Source organism: Gavia stellata, chromosome 2, assembly GCF_030936135.1.
Source record: "Gavia stellata isolate bGavSte3 chromosome 2, bGavSte3.hap2, whole genome shotgun sequence".
NCBI lineage: Eukaryota > Metazoa > Chordata > Aves > Gaviiformes > Gaviidae > Gavia > Gavia stellata.
The window spans coordinates 113,135,017-113,158,402 of NC_082595.1; the positions used below are offsets into that span (position 1 = coordinate 113,135,017).

At 60.7% G+C, this 23,386-nt stretch overlaps 1 protein-coding gene across 1 annotated transcript; it reads left to right on the top strand.

Annotated features, from left to right (window-relative positions):
- Window positions 1-3,907: 3,907 nt before the first annotated feature.
- Window positions 3,908-19,093, top strand: AGBL5 (AGBL carboxypeptidase 5). Its single transcript, XM_059835359.1, has 11 exons — window positions 3,908-4,104; window positions 4,437-4,608; window positions 5,942-6,108; window positions 7,939-8,116; window positions 9,072-9,250; window positions 9,823-9,942; window positions 10,000-10,381; window positions 10,975-11,144; window positions 17,091-17,226; window positions 17,867-18,057; window positions 18,761-19,093. Exons 1-11 carry the CDS (start codon window positions 3,908-3,910, stop codon window positions 19,041-19,043), a joined length of 2,175 nt encoding a protein of 724 aa, XP_059691342.1. The 3' UTR covers window positions 19,044-19,093.
- Window positions 19,094-23,386: the final 4,293 nt, after the last annotated feature.

A 23,386-nucleotide genomic window follows, 5' to 3' on the forward strand; every position in this document is an offset into this window, starting at 1 on the left:
GTGAGTGTGTATGTGCATGCTTATGTACACATGTGCATATGTGTGTGCATGTACGTATGTATATATGGATGTGCACACATGTGAGCGTGTGTGTATTTACATGCTTATGTGCACACATGTGCATATACATGTGTGTGCATGTACACGTGTATATATGGATAATGGGGGTGCGTGTGGGCATGCACATGTGCATAGGGACATGCATGCATGTGTGTGCCTACACATGCTTATGAACATGTGTGCGTATAAGTGCGTGTACACGTGTGCATAGGGACGTGCGTGCGTGTGCATACATGTGCTTATGAACACACGTGTGCATATAGGGGTGTGTGCATGTACACATGTATGTGTGACCGTGTGTGTGCATACACGTGCTTATGTACACGTGCATATACATGTGTGTGCATGTACGTGTGTATATATGGATGTGCATGTGTGTATGTACATGTTTATGTACACGTGTGCATATATGCGTGTGCATGTAGACGTGTATATATGGATAATGGGGGTGCATGTGTGCATGCACGTGTGCATGCGGATGTGCATGCATGTGTGCGCCTACACATGCTTATGAATATATGTGCATATAGGTGCATGTACACGTGTGCATAGGGACATGCACATGTGTGTGCATACATGTGCTTATGAACACGTGTACGTATGGGGGGTGTACACGTGTATGTGTGACCGTGTGTGTGCATACATGTGCTTATGTACACACGTGCATGTGTGTGTACATGTGTATATATGGATGCGCACACGTGTGAGCGTGTGTGTATGTGTATTTATGTGCTTAGGTGCACACATGTGCATATACGTGTGTGTGCATGTACACATGTATATATAGATGTGCACACGTGTGTGAGCCTGTGTGTGCATACACACATTTATGTACACATGTATGCATATGTGCATGTGTGTACACGTATATATGGGCGTGCATATGTGCGTGTGCATGCACATGCTTATGTGCACATGTGTGGATATACATCTGTGTGCATGTACATGCCTATATATGGATGTGCACACGTGAGCGTGTATGTGCATGCACATGCTTATGTACACACGTGCATATATCTATAGATATGCACAAGTGTGTGACCGTGTGTGCGTACACACGTGTTTATGTACACACGTGTGCATATACATCTGTGTGTGTGTACACATATATATGGATGTGCACATCTGTGAGCATGTGTGTATGTGCTTATGTACACACGTGTGCGTATACCTGTATGTGCATGTACATGTGTATATATGGACATGCATGCGTGTGTGTATGCATGTGCATATATGTGTGTCCGCGCCTGTACCTGTGTATATATAGATGTGTGTGTGTGCATATGCATGTCTTCTTACATACAGGCGTACATAAGTGTGCATGCAGATGTGTTGTGTGCATGTACACGTGTGTATATAGGTGTGTGCATGTGTCGTGTGTGTACGCTTATGGATATAGGTGTGTGTGCATGTATGTCGTGTATGTGTGTGTATGTAGGTGTGTGCATGCGTGTGCTGTGTACATGTGTGTATATAGGTGTGCACACGCGTGCCTGTACGTGTATATAGGTGTGCACACATGTCATGTGCGCATATGTGTGTGCATATAGGTGTGTGCACACGTGTGTCATGTACACGTGTGTATGTAGGTGTGTGCACGTGTTGTGTACGCGTAGGTATATAGGTGTGCGCACACGTGTGTTGTGTGCGTGTATGCGTGTGTATATAGGTGTGCACAGGTGTCATATGTGTGTACGTGTGTGTATATAGGTGTGTGCACGTGTCCTGTGTGTACATGTGCATATAGGTGTGTGCGCATGTGTCATGTGCGTGTATACGTGTATATGGGTGTGCGTGTGTGTGTATAGGTGTGTGCACATGTGTCGTGTGTGTACACGTGTATATAGGTGTGTGCGCATGTGTGTGTACATGTGCATATAGGTGTGTGCGCATGTGTCGTGCGTGTATACGTGGATATGGGTGTGCGTGTGTGTGTATAGGTGTGTGCACGTGTCGTGTGTGTACATGTGTCGTGTGTGTACACGTGTATATAGGTGTGCACATGTGTGTGTACATGTGCATATAGGTGTGTGCGCATGTGTCATGTGCGTGTATACGTGTATATGGGGGTGTGTGTATAGGTGTGTGCACGTGTTGTGTGTGTACATGTGTGTATAGGTGTGTGCACGTGTCGTGTGTGTGCACGTGTCGTGTGTGTACACGTGTATATAGGTGTGTGCACGTGTCGTGTGTGTACATGTGTGTATAGGTGTGTGCGCATGTGTCATGTGCGTGTATACGTGTATATGGGTGTGCGTGTGTGTGTATAGGTGTGTGCTCGTGTCATGTGTGTACATGTGTATATAGGTGTGCTCGTGTCGTGTGTGTACACATGTATATAGGTGTGTGCACATGTGTCGTGTGTACACGTGTATATAGGTGTGTGCACATGTGTGTGTACACGTGTATATAGGTGTGTGCACATGTCGTGTGTGTACATGTGCATATAGGTGTGTGCGCATGTGTCATGTGCGTGTATACGTGTATATGGGTGTGCGTGTGTGTGTATAGGTGTGTGCACGTGTCGTGTGTGTACACGTGTATATAGGTGTGTGCACATGTGTCGTGTGTACACGTGTATATAGGTGTGTGCACATGTCGTGTGTGTACATGTGCATATAGGTGTGTGCGCATGTGTCGTGCGTGTATACGTGTATATGGGGGTGTGTGTATAGGTGTGTGCACGTGTTGTGTGTGTACATGTGTGTATAGGTGTGTGCACGTGTCGTGTGTGTGCACGTGTCGTGTGTGTACACGTGTATATAGGTGTGTGCACGTGTCGTGTGTGTACATGTGTGTATAGGTGTGTGCGCATGTGTCATGTGCGTGTATACGTGTATATGGGGGTGTGTGTATAGGTGTGTGCACGTGTGTCGTGTGTGTACACGTGTATATAGGTGTGTGCACATGTCGTGTGTGTGTACACGTGTGTATAGATGTGCACACGTGTCGTGTGTACACGTGTATATAGGTGTGTGCACGTGTTGTGTGTACATGTGTGTATAGGTGTGTGCACGTGTCGTGTGTACATGTGTGTATAGGTGTGTGCGCACGTCTCGTGTGCATGTACACGTCTGTATAGGTGTGTGCGCACGTCTCGTGTGCATGTACACGTGTGTAGAGATGTGCACACGTGTGTGTGTGTACGCGTGTGTATAGGTCTGTGCACGTGTCATGTGTGTACACGTGTGTATAGGTGTGTGCGCACGTGTTGTGTGCATGTACACGTGTATATAGGTGTGTGCACGTGTCGTGTGTACATAGGTGCGTGCACATGTCATGTGTATAGGTCTGTGCACGTGTCATGTGTGTACACGTGTGTATAGGTCTGTGCACGTGTCATGTGTGTACACGTGTGTATAGGTCTGTGCGCACGTGTTGTGTGCATGTACACGTGTATATAGGTGTGTGCACGTGTCGTGTGTACATAGGTGTGTGCACATGTCGTGTGTGTACACGTGTGTATAGGTCCGTGCACGTGTCATGTGTGTACACGTGTGTGTAGGTGTGTCCGTGCGTGGATGCGCGCGCACGCAGGCCTCGTGCTACACCCGTGTCCGCGCGTGCGCGTGCCCGTGCCCTTACGTCCCGTGGGCACGTGCGCGGACAGGTACCCGCGCGGGCGGCCCGTGCCTGGGGGGCGTGGCCAGCAGGGGGCGGGGCACTGGCGTGGCCGCGGCCCGTTGCCGGGGCGCTGTCCAACGGGCGGGTGCGTTGCTAGGGAGCGGCGGGCCAATGGGCGCGCGCGTTGCTGTTGCCCGGCGGCGCGGCGGGCCGGGCCGGGCCGTGCGGCGGAGCGGAGCGGAGCGGGGCGGTGAGATGAGCGGGCCGCGGCGGCCCGGCAGCCATGGAGATCCGCTGCGGGGGGCTGCTCTTCAGCTCCCGCTTCGACTCGGGCAACCTGGCGCACGTGGAGCAGGTGGAGCCGCCCGAGGGGGGGGGCGGCCCGGCGGCCTGGGGCGCCGCCCTCCCCGCCGCCGACTACGAGTTCAACGTCTGGACGCGGCCCGACTGCGCCCAGACCGAGTATGAGAACGGCAACAGGTAACGGCACGGCGGGGACGGGGCAGCCGCGGGAGACGGGGGGCTGAGGAGGCCGGGGGGGGGGCCGGGAAGGGGCGGCTGGCGGGGCTGGGGGTCCCGGGGGGGGCGGCTGGTAGGGTGTGGGGGGCTGTGGAGTGGGGCTGGGGGGTAGCTGGGGGTCAGGGATGGCCCGGGAGCGGGGGGCTCATGGGGTCTGTGCCCCCCCGGGGATCTGACAGGCGCCCACGGGGCCGGGCGGGTGGCTGGCGAGGTCGGGGGGGCCTGGGAGGGGGGACCGGTGGGCTCAGGGGCCCCAGGGCAGGGCCTGACCCGGCGCTGCTCTCCCTCCGCAGGTCCTGGTTCTACTTCAGCGTGCGAGGGGGGGCTCCGGGGAAGCTGATCAAGCTACACATCCTCAACATGAACAAGCAGAGCCGGCTGTACTCCCAGGGCATGTCCCCCTTTGTGCGGACCCTGCCCGTGCGGCCCCGCTGGGAGCGCATCCGCGAGCGGCCCAGCTTCGAGGTATGGGTGCCAGGGCTGGGGGCTTGTGCCGGGGCTGGGGGGGGCCCTTGGCTGACGTGCAGTAACAGGCAGGGAGAGGACCCTGTGTTCAGGGTGGGAGGCAGTTCTGGGGACACAAACACCCTTCACTCCTGCACCAGGGCGACCTCCGGCCTTCCATGGCAGGGCAGGGTGGGTGAGCGGCTGGCTTGTACTTTGGCAGCCCCGAGGGAGAGGGTGGGGGGTTAACGACAAAGCCCCTTCCCAGGGCCGAGCACTCGGGAGAGGGGGACCCAGCAGCTCTCTCCTCTGCTGGCCGCTCGGGCTGGGGCGCAGGCTCTCGCTGGGCGATTTCCCTGTTGTATGACAGGGCAACTGTGCAACTGCTCTTGAAGCACACCTGGGGCTTCCCTTCCCGTTCGTCAGTTGTCAAAGTGGCCGATAAACGGCTCTTCAGGGTGAGCCGTGCAATGGGAAAGTGCTGATGCCCCTGCAAGGGGAGCGGTGCGGGCCGCAGGGCAGCGGGGTGTGAGAGCCCAGGGAACCGAAGACAGCAGGAACAGCCGCAGCAGCAGGTTGACTCTCGCAGCCCCGTTAAGCTGTTTGGGCCTCGAACAGGAGTTTGCTGGTCTTGGTGTTTCTGTCTTCGGTCTGGTAGGAGCTGCCTGGGGGAGAGTCACTTGCGGGTGTTCTGGGTTGTCCTTGCTCCATGCGTGCTGCTGTGGGGACGCAGTGACACCCCCACCATGCCCCCATTCCACCCCGCCGAACAGGGGCCAGAGAGAATCTTCCATCCCCTGGCTCAGGACAAGACAACACTCGATTCAGCCCATGCCAGCACCAGGGAGAAACACGACATACAGCTGAGCTTTGCAGCGCTCATTAACTTTGCAAAGCGTGCCGAAATAGAGTAGTTACTGTTCAGTCTCTGACTGCTGGCAGGTGGGCACAAGGACCAGAAGGCACCTTCTGGGTTTCCCAGAGAGCTCTGCCCCAGAGCCAGGCACATGGCAAGGCTTCGGCGACCCTCTGGGGACCCAAGCGCCGGGTGGTGGGGCGAGCAGGGAGCCAAGGGCTTTGTAGGAAACAGCCTGGTGTTTCAGGGCTCCGAGTGAAGCAGGCTGGGATCTGCTAGGAGCGCAGCTTTGATTCTTATGCGGTTAGAGAAGGGCGAACGGCTGCAGGCACCACCTGATGCATGAGGGAACCGGTGCGGCGGTGCAGGAGGAGAACCGCAGGGGTTTGCGGTGGCTGTGGCTGCCTGGCCTGTGCCCAGGAGGTGGCTCTGCATGTCCTCGGCCGGCTGCTCCTGGGGCCGTGCCTCCGCTCAGCCTCTGCTTTGTGTCCGTCCCAGATGGTGGAGACGCAGTTTGTGCTGTCCTTCGTGCACCGCTTCCTGGAGCACCGCGGTGCCACCACCTACTTTGCCTTCTGCTACCCCTTCTCCTACACGGAGTGCCAGGAGATGTTGGCGCAGCTGGACGGCCGCTTCCAGGAGTGCAGGCACATGTCTCCCAGCAGGTGCGCACCCCCCGTTCCCGGCCCTCGCCCGCTTGGCTTTACCCTCCCTGTGGAAGCGCGGGGTTGTCCAGCTCTGGCTGCAGCAGGGCGGAGGGCAGAGGATGAGTCTCTGTGCCCCCCACTCCCCCCCGGTAGCTGCCTGGCACTTGCTCCTCCGGGCCCCGGCTCTGCATGAGCAGCTGCAGCAGCTCCCCCCGAGCTCCTGAGCATGTGCTTCCAGGGGGCTTCCAGAGGGTTCTTTATTGCTTCGGGCTGGATCCCCCTGGCATTCCCAAGGGCAGGTTCAGGCGGAAGAGGCTGAGGAGGGGCTGTAACAGAACCGCAGCCCTTGGTTTAAGGAGAGGGGGGGTCTCAGAGGCCAAGACCTTTGTTTGCTTTCCCCCTCCTGGCTGCGGAAAGGTCCAGGCATCTCTCTCCCACTGCTCCCTTCCTCTATGACTGCTGTCACAGAGGGAGATCTTGCTGCCGAGAGCCAGCCTTAGTGCCGGGTTCTTTGTGGATCGTGCTGGGAAGCTCCTCTGATCTCAAGAGTTTCTTCTCGGAATTCAGAGGAGAACTTAACGGCCAGCTGAGGGGGGGGAGGAGGAGGAGGAGGAAGAAGAAGACAGGGTCAGTCTTCAGGTGTCCCTGCAGTAACTCTGTCCTGCAGCCCCCCTGACCCTAGAGACTTTCTGTGCCGTGGGGCTGGGATCATAAATACCTTTTCCTAGACAAAGCGTTGAGTAATGGATTTTTGAAAGTGGTTTGTTCTTAAATTGTCATGCGATGGAGAATTATAACAATTTTGAAACCTGGCAGTCAGTCAGCAAGGGTCTGACAGCGATATCGTAGTCTCTGTGGGTCAAACTCACCTAGTGACGCAAGGCCCCTGAGCCCCTCGGGATCGCGGCAGGGCTGGGTGGTCCCGACCAAACCCTTCCGCGGGAGGGCTCCCTCGGCGCAGCGGGAGCTGCCGGGGGCCAGGGTGGGGCCACCGGACGAGGGGCATCTCTGCGCTGCGCCGGTGGGTCGCGCTCCCCTCTGAACCCCGAGTCCGAGGCTGGAGGCTGGTCCTGCGGCAGCACTCGGCGGGCTGGCTGGTGCCCGGGCCATCGGTGATCCTGTGCACGCTTCGCTGCTGTAGGGTCCTGCTTTGGCCACGGTGGGCTCCCGAAGGATGGGGGCTGCTGCCTCCCCTGCGCAGCCCGGCTGACGCCCTCGGAGGAGGCCAGCCCCTCTTGCCAGTCGGGTTTATTTCCCCGCCTGACTCTCGTGCTGCCGTGGGGGGATGACCTGGCTGCCTGACGGCCGTAGGCACCTCTGCCAGGTCTGGCTGTGCAGGAGCTGCTCACCCACCACTCCCCACAGCCAGGGGGGCCAGGCAGCGTCACCCCAGGGCCTGGGCCACCGCTCTTTCCTCCGAAGGAGCCGCTACTCAGGAGCACTCAAGTTCCTGGCGGACTCCGAGGGGACCCAACAGCAACCAGCTCAGCTGTGGGTGCCTGCAGGCAGCAGGAGAAGGTTTGGCAGTTCTGGTCAGGCTGGAGCTGTTGAAATCCCAGGGAGCAGAGCGAGCAGGGACGCGGTCCCGGACAAGCGGCTAGAGCACTGTAAGTGTGGAGAGCGTCCCCTGCCCAGCTGGGAGCCCACTTCGCTCCTTAAGGGCATCTCCAGCAGCTGCCTGGGGTGCGGCTCGGTGCCCTGTCCGTTGGTCCCCGGCCCAGCAGCACGCTCAGCCAGGATGGCAGCTGCCCCAGCCAAGCTGCTTTCTTCCCTGGAGCGGGAGGCTCTGACCCGTGCATTGCCAGCTGAACAGGACAGGCTGGCTGAGCATCTCTCCTCACTCTGCAGCCCCCTCGACTCTGTCTATTACCACCGGGAGCTGCTCTGCCACTCCCTGGACAAGCTGCGAGTGGACCTGCTCACCGTCACCTCGTGCCACGGCATGCTGGAGAAGCGGGAGCCCCGGCTGGACAAGCTCTTCCCAGACACGACCACTCCACGGCCGCGCCGCTTCGCAGGGAAGAGGGTGAGCTGCTGCACCAGCTTTGGGGCTGCGTCGGCAATGGCGAGCGCAGCCAGCAGACTATGCGACGGTCCGTGTGTCGGGGCCTTGCTGTCACCCTCGTGTCTCTGACTTGAAAGGTGTTGTGTCCTGGAGGGCTGGAGTGTGGGGAGTAGAGAGTCTGTGAAATCCCACGTTGAGGCATGGGAACCAGTAGCCTGTCAGGAGCCCCAGTGCATCCACATCATCTCAGCACCATGAAATGCCCTCTGGTAGCACCGCACGCCTGTTCCTTAGGGCAAAAATTAGCATCTCGTTTCCTAGGAGTTTTTTTCTGTCCTCCTTTTAATGCTGTGGCTCCATTAAGCTGCAAAGAAACAGATGGAAGTGCTGTATTTGGGGTGTCAGCCCCTTCTGCGGTAGGTGAGCCCTGCCTGCTGGGGATGGGGACAGGGACAGGCAGGGAGCTCCCCCTGCGGCTGCACAGAGCTGGGATGGGCAGCTGGGAGGCTGCAGGTGCGTCTCTTGCTGAGAAGCTCCCACCAAGAGAAGGGCTCTTCAGGAGGTGCTTTATGTCCTCGTTGCAGTCGGGCTCATTCCCCGCTCAGCGGGGTCGCTCGGAGCTTTTCCCTGGGGTGCTTCACTGCTCCTCTTCTCTGCCGCCCGTGCTCTGGTTTCTCGTGGTAGCAGGCTGCGGGGCTTCTGGCCCTTCAGTCCTAGGCAGGGATAAGCAGCCTTATTCCAAGCAGGACCTAGGAGAGGCGCTGGGCAAAGAAGCCACCGAAAACTGTTGTGTTGCTGCACTCGGTACCTAGTTGTCTGCTGCACGTAAAGGCCTTAGCTCTGCCTCGGGCAGCACGGTCCCTGGCCGCAGAGCAGGAGGGGAGCCCCAGGGAAGCGTTCAGCCCCTCAGCTACGCCATCGCAGGCTCTCGGGGCAGGCAGGAACCTGCCCGTCACCCCTGTCTGTGTGCCCCCAGGTATTCTTCCTGAGCAGCAGAGTCCACCCGGGAGAAACACCCTCCAGCTTCGTCTTCAACGGCTTCCTGGATTTCATCCTGCGGGAGGAGGACCCCCGTGCCCAGATGCTGCGGCGGATGTTCGTCTTTAAGCTCATTCCCATGCTGAACCCCGACGGGGTGGTGCGAGGCCACTATCGGTGAGTGAGCACAGGCTGCAGCTGCAGCTTCATCGGGGTCCAAGCTGGGCTGGTCGCCTGGTTTGGAACCTGCTGTGTGTTTCGCGATGGCTGTGAAGAACAGACCCAAGATCCTGCGTCAGCAGAAGAACGAACTGAGGCCTGCAGGCTGCAGCAGCCTCTCCCTGCTACCCCCCGAGATCTCCAGCGAGGGCTCAGGGCTGCTGTTGCCTGTGTAGGTCACCTCCCGGATCAGGGCTTTCTAGTTCCGGTGAGCAGCGCTGCCCTGCGCCTTTGAGGAGCTCAGACACAGCCCTGTCCTTGCCCTCCCTGGCGTGTCGGAGCTGTGCCAGCATCAGGGAGGAGGGAGGGAGATCACTCGGGGCTCTGTCTCGCTGAGGCAAGTGCCACCCCAGGAGAGAGGTTCTCGCCTGTGTTGGGGCAGAGTCCATGCCCGCGAGGGGATGGTTTAGCCAGTGGTAGTCCAGGGTAGGGCCCAAAGCCTCGGCCGCTACGAGGTAAGGTCAGGTCTGCCTCTGCAGAGTGGATGGCGCTGTGCAAAGGACCTCATGTCTCCTCTGCTCTCTCCACAGAACTGACTCCCGTGGGGTAAACCTGAACCGCCAGTATCTCAACCCCGACGCCGAGCTGCACCCTGCAGTGTACGGGGCCAAAGCTGTCCTCCTCTACCACCACGTTCACAGCCGCGTCCTGCCGGGCTCTCCTGACTGGAGGACGTACGTCTCCCCACTCAGCACCAGCTCGCTAAGCACAAAATCTTCCAACCATTCCGTCCGCAGCAGCGCCCCGTCCCCGGAGGCAGCCCTGTCAGAACTGGAGAAAGCCAATAACCTCCGCAATTCATCCAGCACCTGGCGTGCCAGCACGTACATCAGCCCTTCTCAGGAACCCCGGCTCACGGGAGCGCCTGCCGCCGAGCTGGGCAGCAAGGGCCGAGCTGTCTGGATCCTCCCTTCGAGCCACGCCGCGGAGCACTGTGAGGAGGAAGCCAGGAGGCCTCCGTCAGCACCTCTCCCCGAAACCATCCTGCCCCAGGACAGTGGACTGGCCTACTACGTCGATCTCCACGGGCATGCCTCCAAGCGCGGCTGCTTCATGTACGGCAACAGTTTCACTGACGAAAACGATCAGGTGAGGGCAGGGGTTAGGAGTACAGAGGTGCTGGAGCAGGCTGGGACCCTCTCGCCGCTCTGCCCCCTCCCCAGGGTCCCTCCCACTGCTGGGAGAGGGGGTGGGAGGTCCCTGTCGGGACAGGGCTGGTGCCCGAGGAGAGGGCGATGGGCTGGCTGCCCTCCCTGCCTTCCGTGGTGCTCGGTGGGGTTTGCTCTCCCCTCCTCTCTCCTCCCAGGCCTGTGACCGGGGCAGCTGCAGCAGGTCTCAGCTCTCCCCCTGGGAGCTGGCGTGGGCAGGACGGAAGAGCTGCCCCTCCTTCTCCTAAGGGATGGGAGGGTGGGGAAGAGCTGTGCCGCTGGGCTCCCTCCTCTCCGCCTCGGACGAGCTGTGAGGAGAGCCCAGCTGCTGCCTCTCCCTGCTGGAGGTGGGCAGGGGGCAGGCAGGGGTGGGCAGCGTCCCCCGGGCAGGGCTGGAGCGTGTGAGAAGCTGGAGTTGGGCAGAGTGGGCCCAGCCTCGGTGCATCCCAGAGCTTGGCACTGGTAGTGCTGGAGCAGGACGAACAGCCAAGGGCTCTCCCCAAAGTCACACGTGTTCCTCTCTGTGCGTCGCAGGTGGAGAACATGCTATTCCCCAAACTCATCTCCTTGAACTCGCCTCACTTTGACTTCACGGGCTGTAACTTCTCGGAGAAGAACATGTACGCCAAAGACAAGCGGGACGGGCAGTCGAAGGAGGGCAGCGGGCGCGTGGCCATCTACAAAGCCCTGGGGATCATCCACAGGTAGGCAAACCTCCGCTCGCTTGCTGGATCTCCGTGCCAGCTGATCTGGCCCAGCTCTCCTCCGTCTTGGAAGCGGGGGGGTCTTGCTGAACCCAGGATGTTAAGGAAAGTTGAAACCACTTCTGTGGGGCAGCTGTGTCCTGCACGGCTCTCCGGTGGGGTTGGGACTGGCCGAGAAGAGTGTTAGGCACTCAGTGCAGGCAGAGGCCGGGACCCGGCTGTGCCGGGTGCTGCCACATTCCTGAGCCACAGGCGTTGTCCTGCTTCACAGTCTGGCTCCTTTTCCTCTTGTACCTCCTGTCCCTTCACATCCCTCCTGCAGCTGCTCTGGCTTCTTGTCCTCGCTGTTGTAGAGCTGCTTGTGCACAGCTTTCCAGAAGGAATTCTTGTCTTTCCCAGATGTTTATGTTTGTATTGAGCTGTAATTAAAATCTGCTTAGTTGTAATGGGCTCAGCTCCCCCAGGCTTTGCACGCGAGATCGCCGTGCAAGACTCCAGCCTCAACCAATCCATGATTCTGGGAGTTGAGGATATTTGTGTGACCCGTAGCAGCCACGTGCCTCTCTCCGACAACAGATGGGATATTTTTGGCCTGTTTCTGTTGTGGTTGCTGGGAACATAAAAATGGCTGAAGTAACCAGACCAGCAGCCTGTCTGGCCCCGGTGGCAGCTGGTCGCAGATGCTGAGGGAAGAGTACAAGAAGAGAAGTGTGTAATGCTTCTTTAGTAGATGCCGCGTTCCCTGGGAATCTGTCGTTTGAGGGAACGTGGAAGTAGCGCCAGGCTTCCTACCAGGCCTGGACTTCCCGCAGGCACCCCTGCACCCCTTCTCCTGGGAAGAGCTGCTCTCTGCAGGTGCAGTTTCAAGCTTAGGCTGGGGTAGGACCAGGCTGCCAGCAGAGATAGTGGCTCCCTCAGCTCCATTCTTTCCCCCATTTCCTCGTCACTTACTGTACGCTCTGCTGCTTCTCTGTGCCTGGCCACGGGGTGGATCAGGGAGTGTTGCCGATCCAGCTAAAACCAACCCTGCTATAACAAATACATGAGGGTTTTTAGGCTCAGGTTGCTGGTGTACAATGCTCTGTGCCTGTTTGCTGTGGCTGGCAGGGAACAGCCCGATGTTAATCCAACAGCGACATCCCAAAACGTGGCGGGCGTTCTGCCGGTGTCAGGAGTGCTCTCAGTGCCCGTGCCGTGCGGTACTGTGTGGGCATGTCGGATAGATGGGGAGGGAGACTGGCGGGCTTCTGTGTGATTAGCAAGCTGAATCGTCTCTGAGCAGTCAGACAGATGGAAGCGATCCCGGCTCGCAGCTCCTGGTCACCCTCTTCTCCTTCCCGCCTCCAGAAACGTGCTCCGGGAGGGCCCACTCGGTGATTTCTCAGGGACCGAGGTGAGGCTGCCCGGCCTCTCGGTCCCTGGATGGTCTTTTTTGACAACAGATGCAATATTTGCCTTTCTCCACCTGTCAGGGACCCTCCCCACTCCCCGTCACCTTCTGGAGATGACCGAGAGGAGCCCCACAAGGACCTGGGCAGCCCCTCGGCACCCTTGGGGCCTGAGGGCTCACACAGGTCGTGTTTCCCAGGAGATCCCCGACTTGATTATTCTCCATTTCTGGTGGTTTTTCCTCCTGGAGCCCCATCTCCAGGCAGAGCGATTCTCCCACCCCACCCGCAGCTTTCTGTAGTGGAGCTCCATCACGAGTTCCGTATCAGCCAGCTGATCTCCTGCTATGTCTGTCCATCTCCCCGAGTACCAGGATGGGCCGTTCCTGCGATCGGAGGATGCTGTGCTGAAAAACCCACCACCTTTCCTAAGCTCCTTTGTCCTTCAGAGCTGTCTCCCACGGGATTCCCCTTACTGCTGCCCTGAATTAGCTGAAATCGCTCTTCTGGGGCCCAGGGTCTGAGCCCTGCTGCTCTCCCCGCCTTGGGATCGTGAACTCCACTATTTCACCATCACTACAGACAAGGCTGACGTTCATTATCACATCCCCAGCTAACACGCTTCTTATCTGTGATCCAGCTGTGCACCACCCCTGGGTGGCCTATCCAGCACCCGTACACCCATATCGGGACGTTATTCCCCAACGCCCTCCAGAAATCTTTTTATTTCTTATCACTGCTGAGCACAGGTGAATTTCTAGCACCCATCGCATTGTGTGGCAGAGATCCACAGAGTAACCAGGAGCCGTGTGCAGGTATTCATCATGTATCTTAAAAGCCATTAGGGTTTTTTCCCACCTTGAGAACGCTGAGGGTGGAGAAAGCTGAAAGCTTGGAATAAAGCACAGAGTAAGACAGCAAACGGAGAAACTGGAAGAAGGGGAGACCCCACTTAGCATCCTTGGGGTCAGTTTACAAAACTCAGTGCCCACCAGGACCCCCAGGTCCATCTCTGCGGAGCTGCTTGCCCCAGTCCGGCCCCGGGCTGTGCGGCTGCGGGGTTATTCCTCCCCGGGGCAGGACTTTGCCATTCCCTGCAGGAGTGTGGGGAGGTCCCTGCCTGCCCCCTCCTCCGGCCTGGGGAATCCCTCCTACGGCAGCGCAACCCCCTGGAGCATCACCCCCCAGCTCTGCATCCTCCCCCCCCTCACTGGGGGCACGCACTGCCTTGGCATCTCAGGCACCGGTGGAGGGGCTCAGCAGCCTGACAGCCGGTGCTGACCCGGGACACGCCGCCGGTGCCGGGGCTCCAGCCAGGCTCTGTGCCATGCTCGCAGCCTGGCGTGTCAGCCAGCGTTCAGGCCACCTCCCTGTCCCCTGGCATCACCTGTCCTTTGTCTGCTCGCCTGCGATTGTGGGGTGGGAGACGGTGTCCAAAGCCATAAGCCATCACCCATGGCTCTCCCTCGGCCTCAGAGCTGGCCATTACATCGTCGAAGGCTGCCGGGGTGATTATGCGTGATTTCTCCTTCATAAATCTGCTGATCGCTCCTAGACACCTTCTGTCCTTCCTGGGTCTCAGGATTATTTTCTCCACCACCTTCCCGGGGATCGAGGTGAGGCTGACTGGCCCGTGGGTCTCTGGCTCCGAAGTCAGGGCAACATTTGCTTTCTCCCCGTCCTTGGGACCCTCCCTGGTTGCCAGGACCTCTCAGAGATAATCGGCAGCAGCCTTGCCGGGACATTGGCTGGCTCCCTCAGTGCTTGTGAGGGTGTCCTGCCAGGTCCCACGGCCCCGTGCGTGTTCAGGCTGTGCAGATGCTCCCTGAGCTGCTCCTCCTCCGCCGCAGGGATGTCTCCCTTGCTCCAGGCTTTCCTCTGGTCTCGGGGGCCGGGGATCGCTGAACACAGAGCTCAGCAGTGACAACCGAGGTGAAGAGGGCAAGGAGTACCTCGGCCCCCACTCCATTCAGTGGCCGGCTCATGTTCTGCCTGGTCTTCCTTCTGCTCCACCTCTAGAAGCCTTCTTGTAGTCCTTCTCGTCCCTCAACAGATTCAGCTCTGGGTGGGCTTTGGCTTTCCCAGCCCCATCCCTGCCCATTCAGACAGCATCTCTGTGTCCCTCCCAACATCACCTCTCCCTTCTTTCACCTCTTGAATTATTCCTTTTTTTATCCGAGTCCAGTTGGGAGCTCCGTGTTCATCCATGCAGGCTTCCTGCTGCCTTTGCTTCAATTCCCACATATCTGGGTGGACTGTTCTGGAGTTGGAGGAGGTGAGCCCCAAAATGAATCGGCTCTCCTGGGCCCCTCTGCTCGCCAGGGCCCCGTCCCTGGGGAATCTTCCAAGCCTATCCCTGAACAGGTGAAATCTGCTCTCCCGAAGTCCAGGGCTGCGATCTGGCTTTTTGCCTCATTCCTTTCTCTCAGGCTACTGAGCTCCACCGGCGCGTGGTCACCGCAGCCAAAGCTGCCCCAACCTGCGCACCCCCAACTGGTTCTTCTTCGGTTGCAAAAATGAGGTCCCGCAGCGCCCACCCTCAACGCTCCCCAATCCCCGTGTTAGAAGAGCCCCACAGGCAGGGCTGCTCCTTAGAGGGGTCCCGTTGAGTTGGTGAGGAGACAAGGCACCTCTTGACTGCTCTACAGCACTTCTTGACTGCGCTGCGGCACTGGAAGCATGCGGCGAGTTCCTCGGGAGGTTGGTGTGTGCTTTCTGCTTTCCAGCTCCCAGCCGGGGGAGACTGGTGGTTCTCAGACAGCTGGCGACGTCAGCCCGAGGTTAGTTTGTCTTTAGCTGTCCTGACAGAGTCCAACCGGGTCTGTGTTCAGGACTTGGCAGTTCTTAAAGAAAATAGGTCATCGTTGTCGTTAATGGGCAAGGTTGACGTCACCGCAGTATCGCGGCTCCGGGGCACCGATCTTTCACCATTTCGGTTTAACGAGGCTCAGCCCTGCTCTGCCCCGCTGAGCTGAGCTCCTGCCTCGCTCCCTGCGTGGCACCTTGCCCAGGCAGCCGGGGAAGGCTGTTGGTCCGTCAGGCTGTCAGTCCCCGCTCCCTGCCCTGCTCTGTCTGCAAAGTGCCAGCGCCGAGCTGCCGGGGCGCGGAGCAGGACCCTCTGTCTCTGGGGAGGGGTGATCTGGGGCCCCTTCTTCAGCCCCTCCTCAGCTGGGGGGCAGACGGGGAAGGGCCCCCGGCCCCACGGTGATAGCTTGGGAACCGGTGGCTGGAGAGTGGGTGATCCCCTCTGCCTTCTGGAGCCCCCTGAGCTGTGTTCAGTCGGCCTCACGCTGCTGGCGGGTGTGTGGCGGTGGTCGGTGCCGTGGTGGTTAGCCTCGTGGGTGCCAGGACAGCGTCGGCACATCGTGGCAGATGAAGGCGAGTTTCTCCCGTCAGCAGGCTGTGCGGCAGGCCTTCCCCCAGCGGGGTGTCCCTGCAGCTGGGCCATTTCACACCTCCCTCGCACTGGTCTTCCCACAAAGCTTCGGCTTTGCCAGTGCTAGCAAGTTTCCGCAGTGAGAGTTCCCAGTTCCCCTTGCTCGTTACCCACGCTCCTGCTCTCAGTTTGCAAACTATCGGGATACACATCTTTGCCATATGTGTTCCTGCGAATGCCTCGGCTCCGCGCATTGGCTCTACAGCGCGTTCGAGCCCTCCCCTCCTCCACCGCTGATCTCCTGCCCCCTGCACACTCCCGGCTCTGCCGGCACCACATCGGGCTGCACCTCCACGCAGACCTTCGGTGTCGCACCCACAGCTCCGTCCCAGCAACTTCTCTACGGGTTTTCCCCTGGAAGTAGAGAGACAAGATGGCTCTGCGGCTCTCTTGCCCTCTCCCTGAAGTCCTGCAGTCTGTGCCGCGTCAGTGGTCCGGTGTCTCATTGCCAGAAAATCATTACAGTGTGAGGCTTTGCTCCCAGGGAAGGACATGCCATCCATTCTCTCGTGCCCTTTGTGAACTTCTTGCCCTGTCCTTAGCATGAACTCACCAGGGATGACTGCAGACCCTTTTAGGATAACCAGAAAACATCTTCTGGTGGTTGCTTCACCCTGAAAAGCAGTTGGGGTGTCCCTAGCAGCTGTGGGTGCCTTGACTGTTGATTTAAGATAAGAGGTGGCTACTCTGGCGCTTTGGGATCTTGCTGCTCAGCAATCACTGGCCGCTCCTGCTCTCCAGCTCCCCCACGGCCGGTCCTTTCTTTGGCATTGATTTCAGCGTCCGGTTCCTTGGGTCCAGTGTCACCGGTGCCTCTCCTGTCCTCTGGCTTCCACCTGATGGCCAGCTGCTTCTTTTCCCCCCACCTTTATTCCTGCCTCAGCAGATGAGAAAATGCAGCGTACGTGAAGCGAATCGCAGCGAGAGCTGTGGCTCGATGGCAGGAGCCGCGTCTTCTCTCCAGACTCCCCCCGGACCCTCCCTTCCCGAGGCTTTGGGGGGATGCTGGCGGTTCCCAGGCGGGGTGACCCCAGCTCTGAATTCCAAGAGGCAGCAGTAGTGCTGCTGTGCTGGGGCAGGTGTGGATCCGTTGGGTAACGTGGGCTTCCTTGTGCTTCACAGCTACACACTGGAGTGCAACTACAACACGGGGCGCTCGGTGAACAGCATCCCCGTGGCCTGCCACGACAACGGGCGGGCCAGCCCGCCGCCCCCTCCCGCCTTCCCCTCCAAATACACCGTGGAGCTGTTTGAGCAGGTAAGGGGATCCCCAGCAGTGGGGTGGCTGCTGCTCTCACGTTCTCTCCTGCTTCTGCGCTTGCGTGTCCCCGTGAAAACTCCTGCACCAGTCCGTGGTGCGGGTAGGAGAGCTGTGGGGGGGACGGGGTGTTCTCAGTGGCAGTGCCGTAACCTGTTGGTACGTCCCACCCCGTCCCGGTTCACAGGGCCGTCTGTGCCTGCCCCCACCGCTAACCCCAGCCCCAAAACGCTTTGCCCGCTGGCTGGACGGGAGGCTTCCACCCTCGGCCTCCGGAGCAGCCCGGGGTTGTCCCTGTGCGCCTCACTCCACCGCTGGCGCACGGGGTCCCCTGTCCCTCCCCACTGAGTGTGGGGCTGCCTTGCTCGTCCAGCAAGAGGCGGGGGGTCCCTGTGGCCCTGCACGCCTGACTCGCCCTGGCCCTGCACGTGTGCCGTGCACCCAGAGAAAACTGCTACAGGAACACTCCTCCCGCCGGGGAGCTCGACTGGAGCCTGTAACGGAGGTGAAACAAGCTCTGGGGAGTTGTCGGGATTTGGGGTTGGGTTTTCTTTTCTTTCTTTGTTTGCCTGCCTCAAGTCCCAGGGGGCTGCTGCGCTTTCTCGAAGCCTTTCTCACCAGTTGCCTCTTGCCCCGGCAGGTCGGGAGAGCCTTGGCCGTGGCAGCACTGGACATGGCAGAGTGCAATCCCTGGCCACGGATCGTCCTGTCGGAGCACAGCTGCCTCAGCAACCTGCGAGCCTGGATGCTGAAGCACGTGCGCGGCATGAAGGGCGCAGGCGGGGGCCCGCGGAGGAGAGGAGGTGCCAGGACCCCTCCCAGGAGCTCCACGTAAGGGCCTGCCGGGTTGAGTGTTCAGGAGCTGCAGGATAACGCCAATTAGAGATGATAAATGTACTCCAAGTGAGTTACCCTGCAGCTAACGAAGCCAAGGTTTATTTGCTTGCTTTCCTGCCTCCTCGGGGCCCGTGCTTGTCCCTGCGGAGTTTGCTTTGTGAACTGCAGGCGTAGGTATCCCTCAGCTCCGAATCGTCGGCAGGCACGAGGGGCACGCAGCCGTGCAGGGTGAAGCTGTTTGGGATTCACCTGCCCCAGTAACCTGGGATGCGATTATCTGCCTGCAGAGAGAACCGGTGTCTCTTCTGCCTCCTCTCTCTCCCCAGCTCAGTCCGGCGCTGGACTGGGATGGATTTGGGACTGGGGGCAAGGGAGTGGGAACTCTGAAACAGTGCTGCTGCCCCGAGGCTGTGGGGACAGCGACGTACTGGGGGTACTGGGATCTGCTGCTGCTCAGGGCCAGCCCCATGCGATGTTCCTGTCCCCAGCTGCTTGCCCGCCACTGGGGAAGGGTCCGGGGCTCTGATGGAGACGGTGTCTCTGCAGCAGCAGCAGCCTAACGCTCGGAGCGTGGGCTGGAGACGGTGAACTCGCTTGGCAGGAGTGGCGCAGAGCCGGCTGGGAAGGATGGGGGGCACGCAGAGGGGGCCCTCCCCACAGAGCTGGGCTGAGCCTCCTGTTTCCCATCCCCTTCCAGCGGGCTCCCAACCTCGGCCTCCGATAACGCCTTGTCCCGCACGAGGAGCTTCAGCAACGGCACCAGCGGGAGCGGCAGCAGCCAGCAGGACTCGCCGCAGATCAAAGCCTCCCCCAGCTTCAACTTCAGCTGCAGCAGGCCCTCGGGTCCGGCCGCTGCGAGCCAGAGCCCTCAGAAAGGCAGCGCCAGAGCCCCGGCACCGGGCAGAGGTAAGCTGGGCTGGGGACCTCTCGTGCGCTTGATCCAGTACCTGTCGAGCTGCTGTGCGAAGCCGCAGCCCTGAGGAGAGCTCTGTGCCAGCGTAACCGTGTGCTTTGACGTAATAAAAGTGGTTTTGCGTGGAAGAAGTGCGTGTGAACCGCCGCCCCGTCCCTTGGAAGGGTCCTGGATGCCATGCTCAGCTCCGCGCTCCGTCCCGAGCGGAGCGGCCCTGGCTGGGCCAGGACAGACACCGCACGGCAAGACCCGTGGCTTCTCCAGCCCGGCTTCTGCAGGGAACCGAGGGGGCCCAGCAGAGCTCCTGCCCAACGGCTCTGCAGCCCCTGGCTGGGCAGAAGCTGCCCACTGCTTCTGTCGCACCGAGATTAGAGGGACTCTGTCCGCTGCGGGCTGCCGGGGGAGACGGCCCTGCCCGTGCTGCCGGGGCAGGTGCCAGTGCTGGGCCGAGGGGCCTCTGGAGAGGCCAGCACAGAAAACCTCCGCTCAACTTGCCTCAGCCGCTCCCAAAGCATTCCCGAGGCCTGCGGGGATACACCAAAGTGCCTTTTCCCTTCCCAGGCACCTGCTGAGCAGCAGTCGATCGTGGCACATGACTCTGGTCATGGCGAGGCAGGCTGGCAGAGCTGTAATCAGTCACTGCGGGCTTTGAACATGCGGTGAGTCCTGTCCGGTGGGGGCTGACTCGCAGCACCGGGCCGCCAAGGCACCTGCACGGCTGGGAGAAAGGCCCCAGCTTACTGCCCTGCCGCCAGCACCCGGTGCGCCCTGCGGCTGCACCGCGCTCTGGCAGCGGGGGCTGCCAAAACAAGGCAAGGTGCTCGCTGTGCCTCCTGCGCTGGCTTCCTCGCCACCAGGCCGTGGCAGGGCAGGCAGTGCTGCTCCGGGCCCTTCGGGTGTTCGGTGCTGTAGCCGGCTGGCCGATGGTGGGGGAAGCCCAGGTGCCCCGTGCTACTCTGTGGGCTGGTCCCGCAGGCCCCCGGTTACGGAAACGGGGCTGGACTGGGAGCCCCAGTCTGCTGTGGGGCTCCTGGCCCCAGTGAGCACCGTGCTCTGGAGTATCCCAGTGCCCAAAGATGGGAGGTGTGTGAGCAAGGGTCCGCTTTCGGGGCGGAGGGGGCTGCCTGTGTGACTCTGGGTGTGACTCTGAAGCTGTCGTTGTGTCAAGGCTCTGTGTACTGGTGCTGCTCTTGGGAGAGATCGCTGCGTTTCCGACTGTCGGCTTCTTTCTCGTGCTCCGCTTGTGTTTCTCGCGTTGCTTCGTCCTCCGTGTTTGCTTTCCAGAACTTTGTAGTGACTGTTTCTCATCTGCCATGAGAACATGGTGGGGAGGAAATAAAAGGCTTGTGTTCTCATGGGCACGTTGTAACGTCTGTTCCTTCTGCCATGCATGCTTGGCCCACCCCGGAGCAACCCACTGGCCCGATCCCCAGCTGCCAGGGAGTCGGTGACAGTCGGGCGCGTGAGCAGGAACAGACCTTGTGGGGCTGGAGGGGAAGAGCCTGTCTCGATAGGGCAGATCAGTGTCATTCCGTCTCCCTAGCCCGCGCTCTCCACTCACTGGCTGCCGCGCCGGTGGGTGCTGTCTGCACGGCTTCCTCCGGCAAGGGGAGCCGTGACCGGCAGAGCCGAGTGCCTGGTGGGACGAGTGCTCTGCCCTCGTGCTGGCGGAGCCCCGGCTGCCTGGCTCTTGGGACTGGGACGGGGCTCTTCCTTCCCTGCCCTGGCATCATCTGGCAGCTTGCCCTTCTGCGCGCACCGTCTGGCTGGCACCCCAGGCACCCCCAGCTCTGGCTGCCGGCAGTGCCGCCACTCTCCGAGTGTGAAGGCCGCGGCAGCACTGGCATTGCCGTGTCTGCGCAGGGAAACGTGGCCCAGGAATGCTTTGACCCTGCGGCTTTGCCTTATGAGCCCCACGCCGCTGCCATCCTGCCGGCTGTCGCATCCCGGGGTGGTGCTGGGATGCTGTCACGGACTCTTCCTGCCCCAGGCAGCTGGGAAGGAAACGGGAATGCTGAGATCCTGCCTGCAGCCCCGGCTGCCCCCAGCCAGGCGTGACGAGGCAGTGGTTAGATGGCACAGGATGAAGACACTGCGCTCCGGTCGTGTCCCATCCTCCCCCTTCCTGCACACACGCTGCTGAGATCTTTGCCCAGGTGGAATGGGCAGGAGCGTGTCCCCACCGGCGGGACATCAGGGTAAGGACTGGCCGAGGGCGAGGGGAGGCTGCTCTCCTGCCGTGGCCGTGCGGGACAGCTGTCCCCTGGTGATGGCCGGCTTACACAGAGGATGTCCTGTTCCAGACCGGCTGCTCGGGCCGGGGCCCTGACAGGCGTCAGAGACACGTCCCCCTCCCAGCTGCTTCCTCAGAGCCTCGCAGGAAGGGAGCCCTTTCCCGGTGGGCTCCAGCCACAGCCCTCTGGCACGGCACGTGCCCGAGCTGTCTGCTGGCCACCGCTACCAGGAGCAGGCTCCCTGCCCTGCTCTCTCTCTGCTGTGCCAGCCGGCGAGCCCTGGCTGCAGCACAGACCGGTGTCCCCGCAGACACGGTGCGGAGTTCACCCAGCCGGCTGCAGGGGTGCAGCCCTCACCGGTGGTCGGCGGAGCTGTGGGTGCCGCTGGGCCAGGTCTTGTCTTCAAGCTGCCGTGTCTGAGGAGCGCGGCACCTGAAAAGGGAGCTGGGGAGGGGAAGGGCAGGTCTCTGTGAGCGCGGGAGGAGAGGGCACAGCGTGTGCCTGCACAGTGTTGCCGCAGGAGCCGCTTTCCCAGAGGGCTGCTCCATCGGGCTCTCCTCTCCATGCTCCAGCCTCAATCCTCTCCACAGCTCCCGCTCCAGCCTGCCCATGTCGGCCGAGCTCCAGGGAGCTCAGACCCGACCCGTGCTCTGCCTGCGGCCTCACGAGTGCCAGGGAGGGGGGGTGTCTCTGCAGGACACCCTGGTGACCCTCTCATCTGTGCAGCCTCGGCTGCCGCTGGCTTTTGCTGGCTGGAGTTCGTCACCGAATTGTGCCGTTTCAGTTGTGATGAGTCCGAGGTTAAGAGTTGTTGCTCACCGGTACCATCCGCTGTCGCCCGTAAAGCCACTGCCCAGAGAGAGTGCTTCTGCTTGCCGCCAGCCTGCCCCGGCACAGACTTTGCCGCAGTCTGGCTCCTGCCTGTGCCTGCTCGCAGGGTTTGCCTTGGGGGGTTCACCGTCGTTTATGGCTTGCTCGGGTGTTTTGGGTGGTGTCCATTCCCCAGGGGACACTGTCGTGGTTTCACCCCGGCCGGCAGCTCAGCCCTCCCCAGCCGCTCGCTCCGCCAGTGGGATGGGGGAGAGAAGGGGAAGGGTGAAAGTGAGAAAACTCCTGGTTGAGATTAAGACAGTTTGAACTGTTTAACGCAGTGCTGCGATGGAGAAAATTAACTCTTTCCCAGCCAAACCCAGCACATCCTCCCTCGCCTCAGCTCTGCTGGCAACTCGCAGGCACCCGTGCTTGCGTGGCACCCTCGCCCGCGCGCTGCGCCTTCCCCGTCCCTCTCCTCAGCTGCCGAGCAATTGCCGTAGGCGCAGGATGAGCTCCTGCGCGCTGCCAGCTCGGCCAGGCAGCGTGCATCCCAGGTAGCATGCGAGTGCTCGTGCTGTCAGATGCCGTCAGCGTGGCCAGACGTGCTGCGGGCTCGTGCTCGGCGTGCTGCCAGACCCCACGTTGGTGCTGCCCGGCCGGCCCCCGGGCTGTTCTCTCCGCGTGCAGGGCTCTGCATTTGCCCTCGAGCTGCCCGAGGTTCCTCTCGCCCCGCTTTGGCAGCCTGCGCGGCCCCGCTGATGAAGGGCAGCCCTCGTGGCATCGGTTACTTCCCCAGCACGGTGCCGTCCGTGGCCTCGCCGGGGGCACAGCCCAGCCCGGCACCCAGCTGGTTGCGTCAGATGCCAAATACTGGCACTGGCGTTGCCCCTTGAGGAGAGCCCCTCGTGCCCGGCTGCCCCCACTGCAGCCCACCAGCTGCTGGGCCCGTCCCAGCTCTCCCAGTGCTGCCACAAGGACTCTGTGGGAGACCCGGCTGGAAACGCTGCTGGACTCGGGGTGAATAATGACATCCAGCTCTGCCTGCTCCCTCCAGGCTTCTCCGCCACCCCAAGGCAACTGCCCGGCTTTGCCGCATCCTGAGGGGTGCTCACGGGCACCTTCCCTGCGCCTAGGCAGTTGTGAGCCCCTCAGCCTCTCAAATCCGCCCGGCACAGATGGTTCAGAGCCCATCACACCGGCAGGGCCAGGAGCATGAACCGGGATTGAGCCCTGAGGGCTGTCCCAGTACGCCGCCCCGCCAGGGACTGGGCGCTGCGGTCCTGCGCCGCACGGCCGTGCCTGTCCTCGTTAGCAGCCCTGCCTGCGCCTGCCCGGCTCCCGCACCGCTGCTGAGCGCCAGCAC

Coding starts and splice junctions, on each gene's coding strand:
- AGBL5 (XM_059835359.1), top strand. CDS start 3,908: ATGGAGATCCGCTGCGGGGGGCTGCTCTTCAGCTCCCGCTTCGACTCG. Junction 4,609..5,941: donor GCGAGCGGCCCAGCTTCGAG/GTATGGGTGCCA, acceptor TGTCCGTCCCAG/ATGGTGGAGACGCAGTTTGT. Junction 6,109..7,938: donor AGGCACATGTCTCCCAGCAG/GTGCGCACCCCC, acceptor CTCACTCTGCAG/CCCCCTCGACTCTGTCTATT.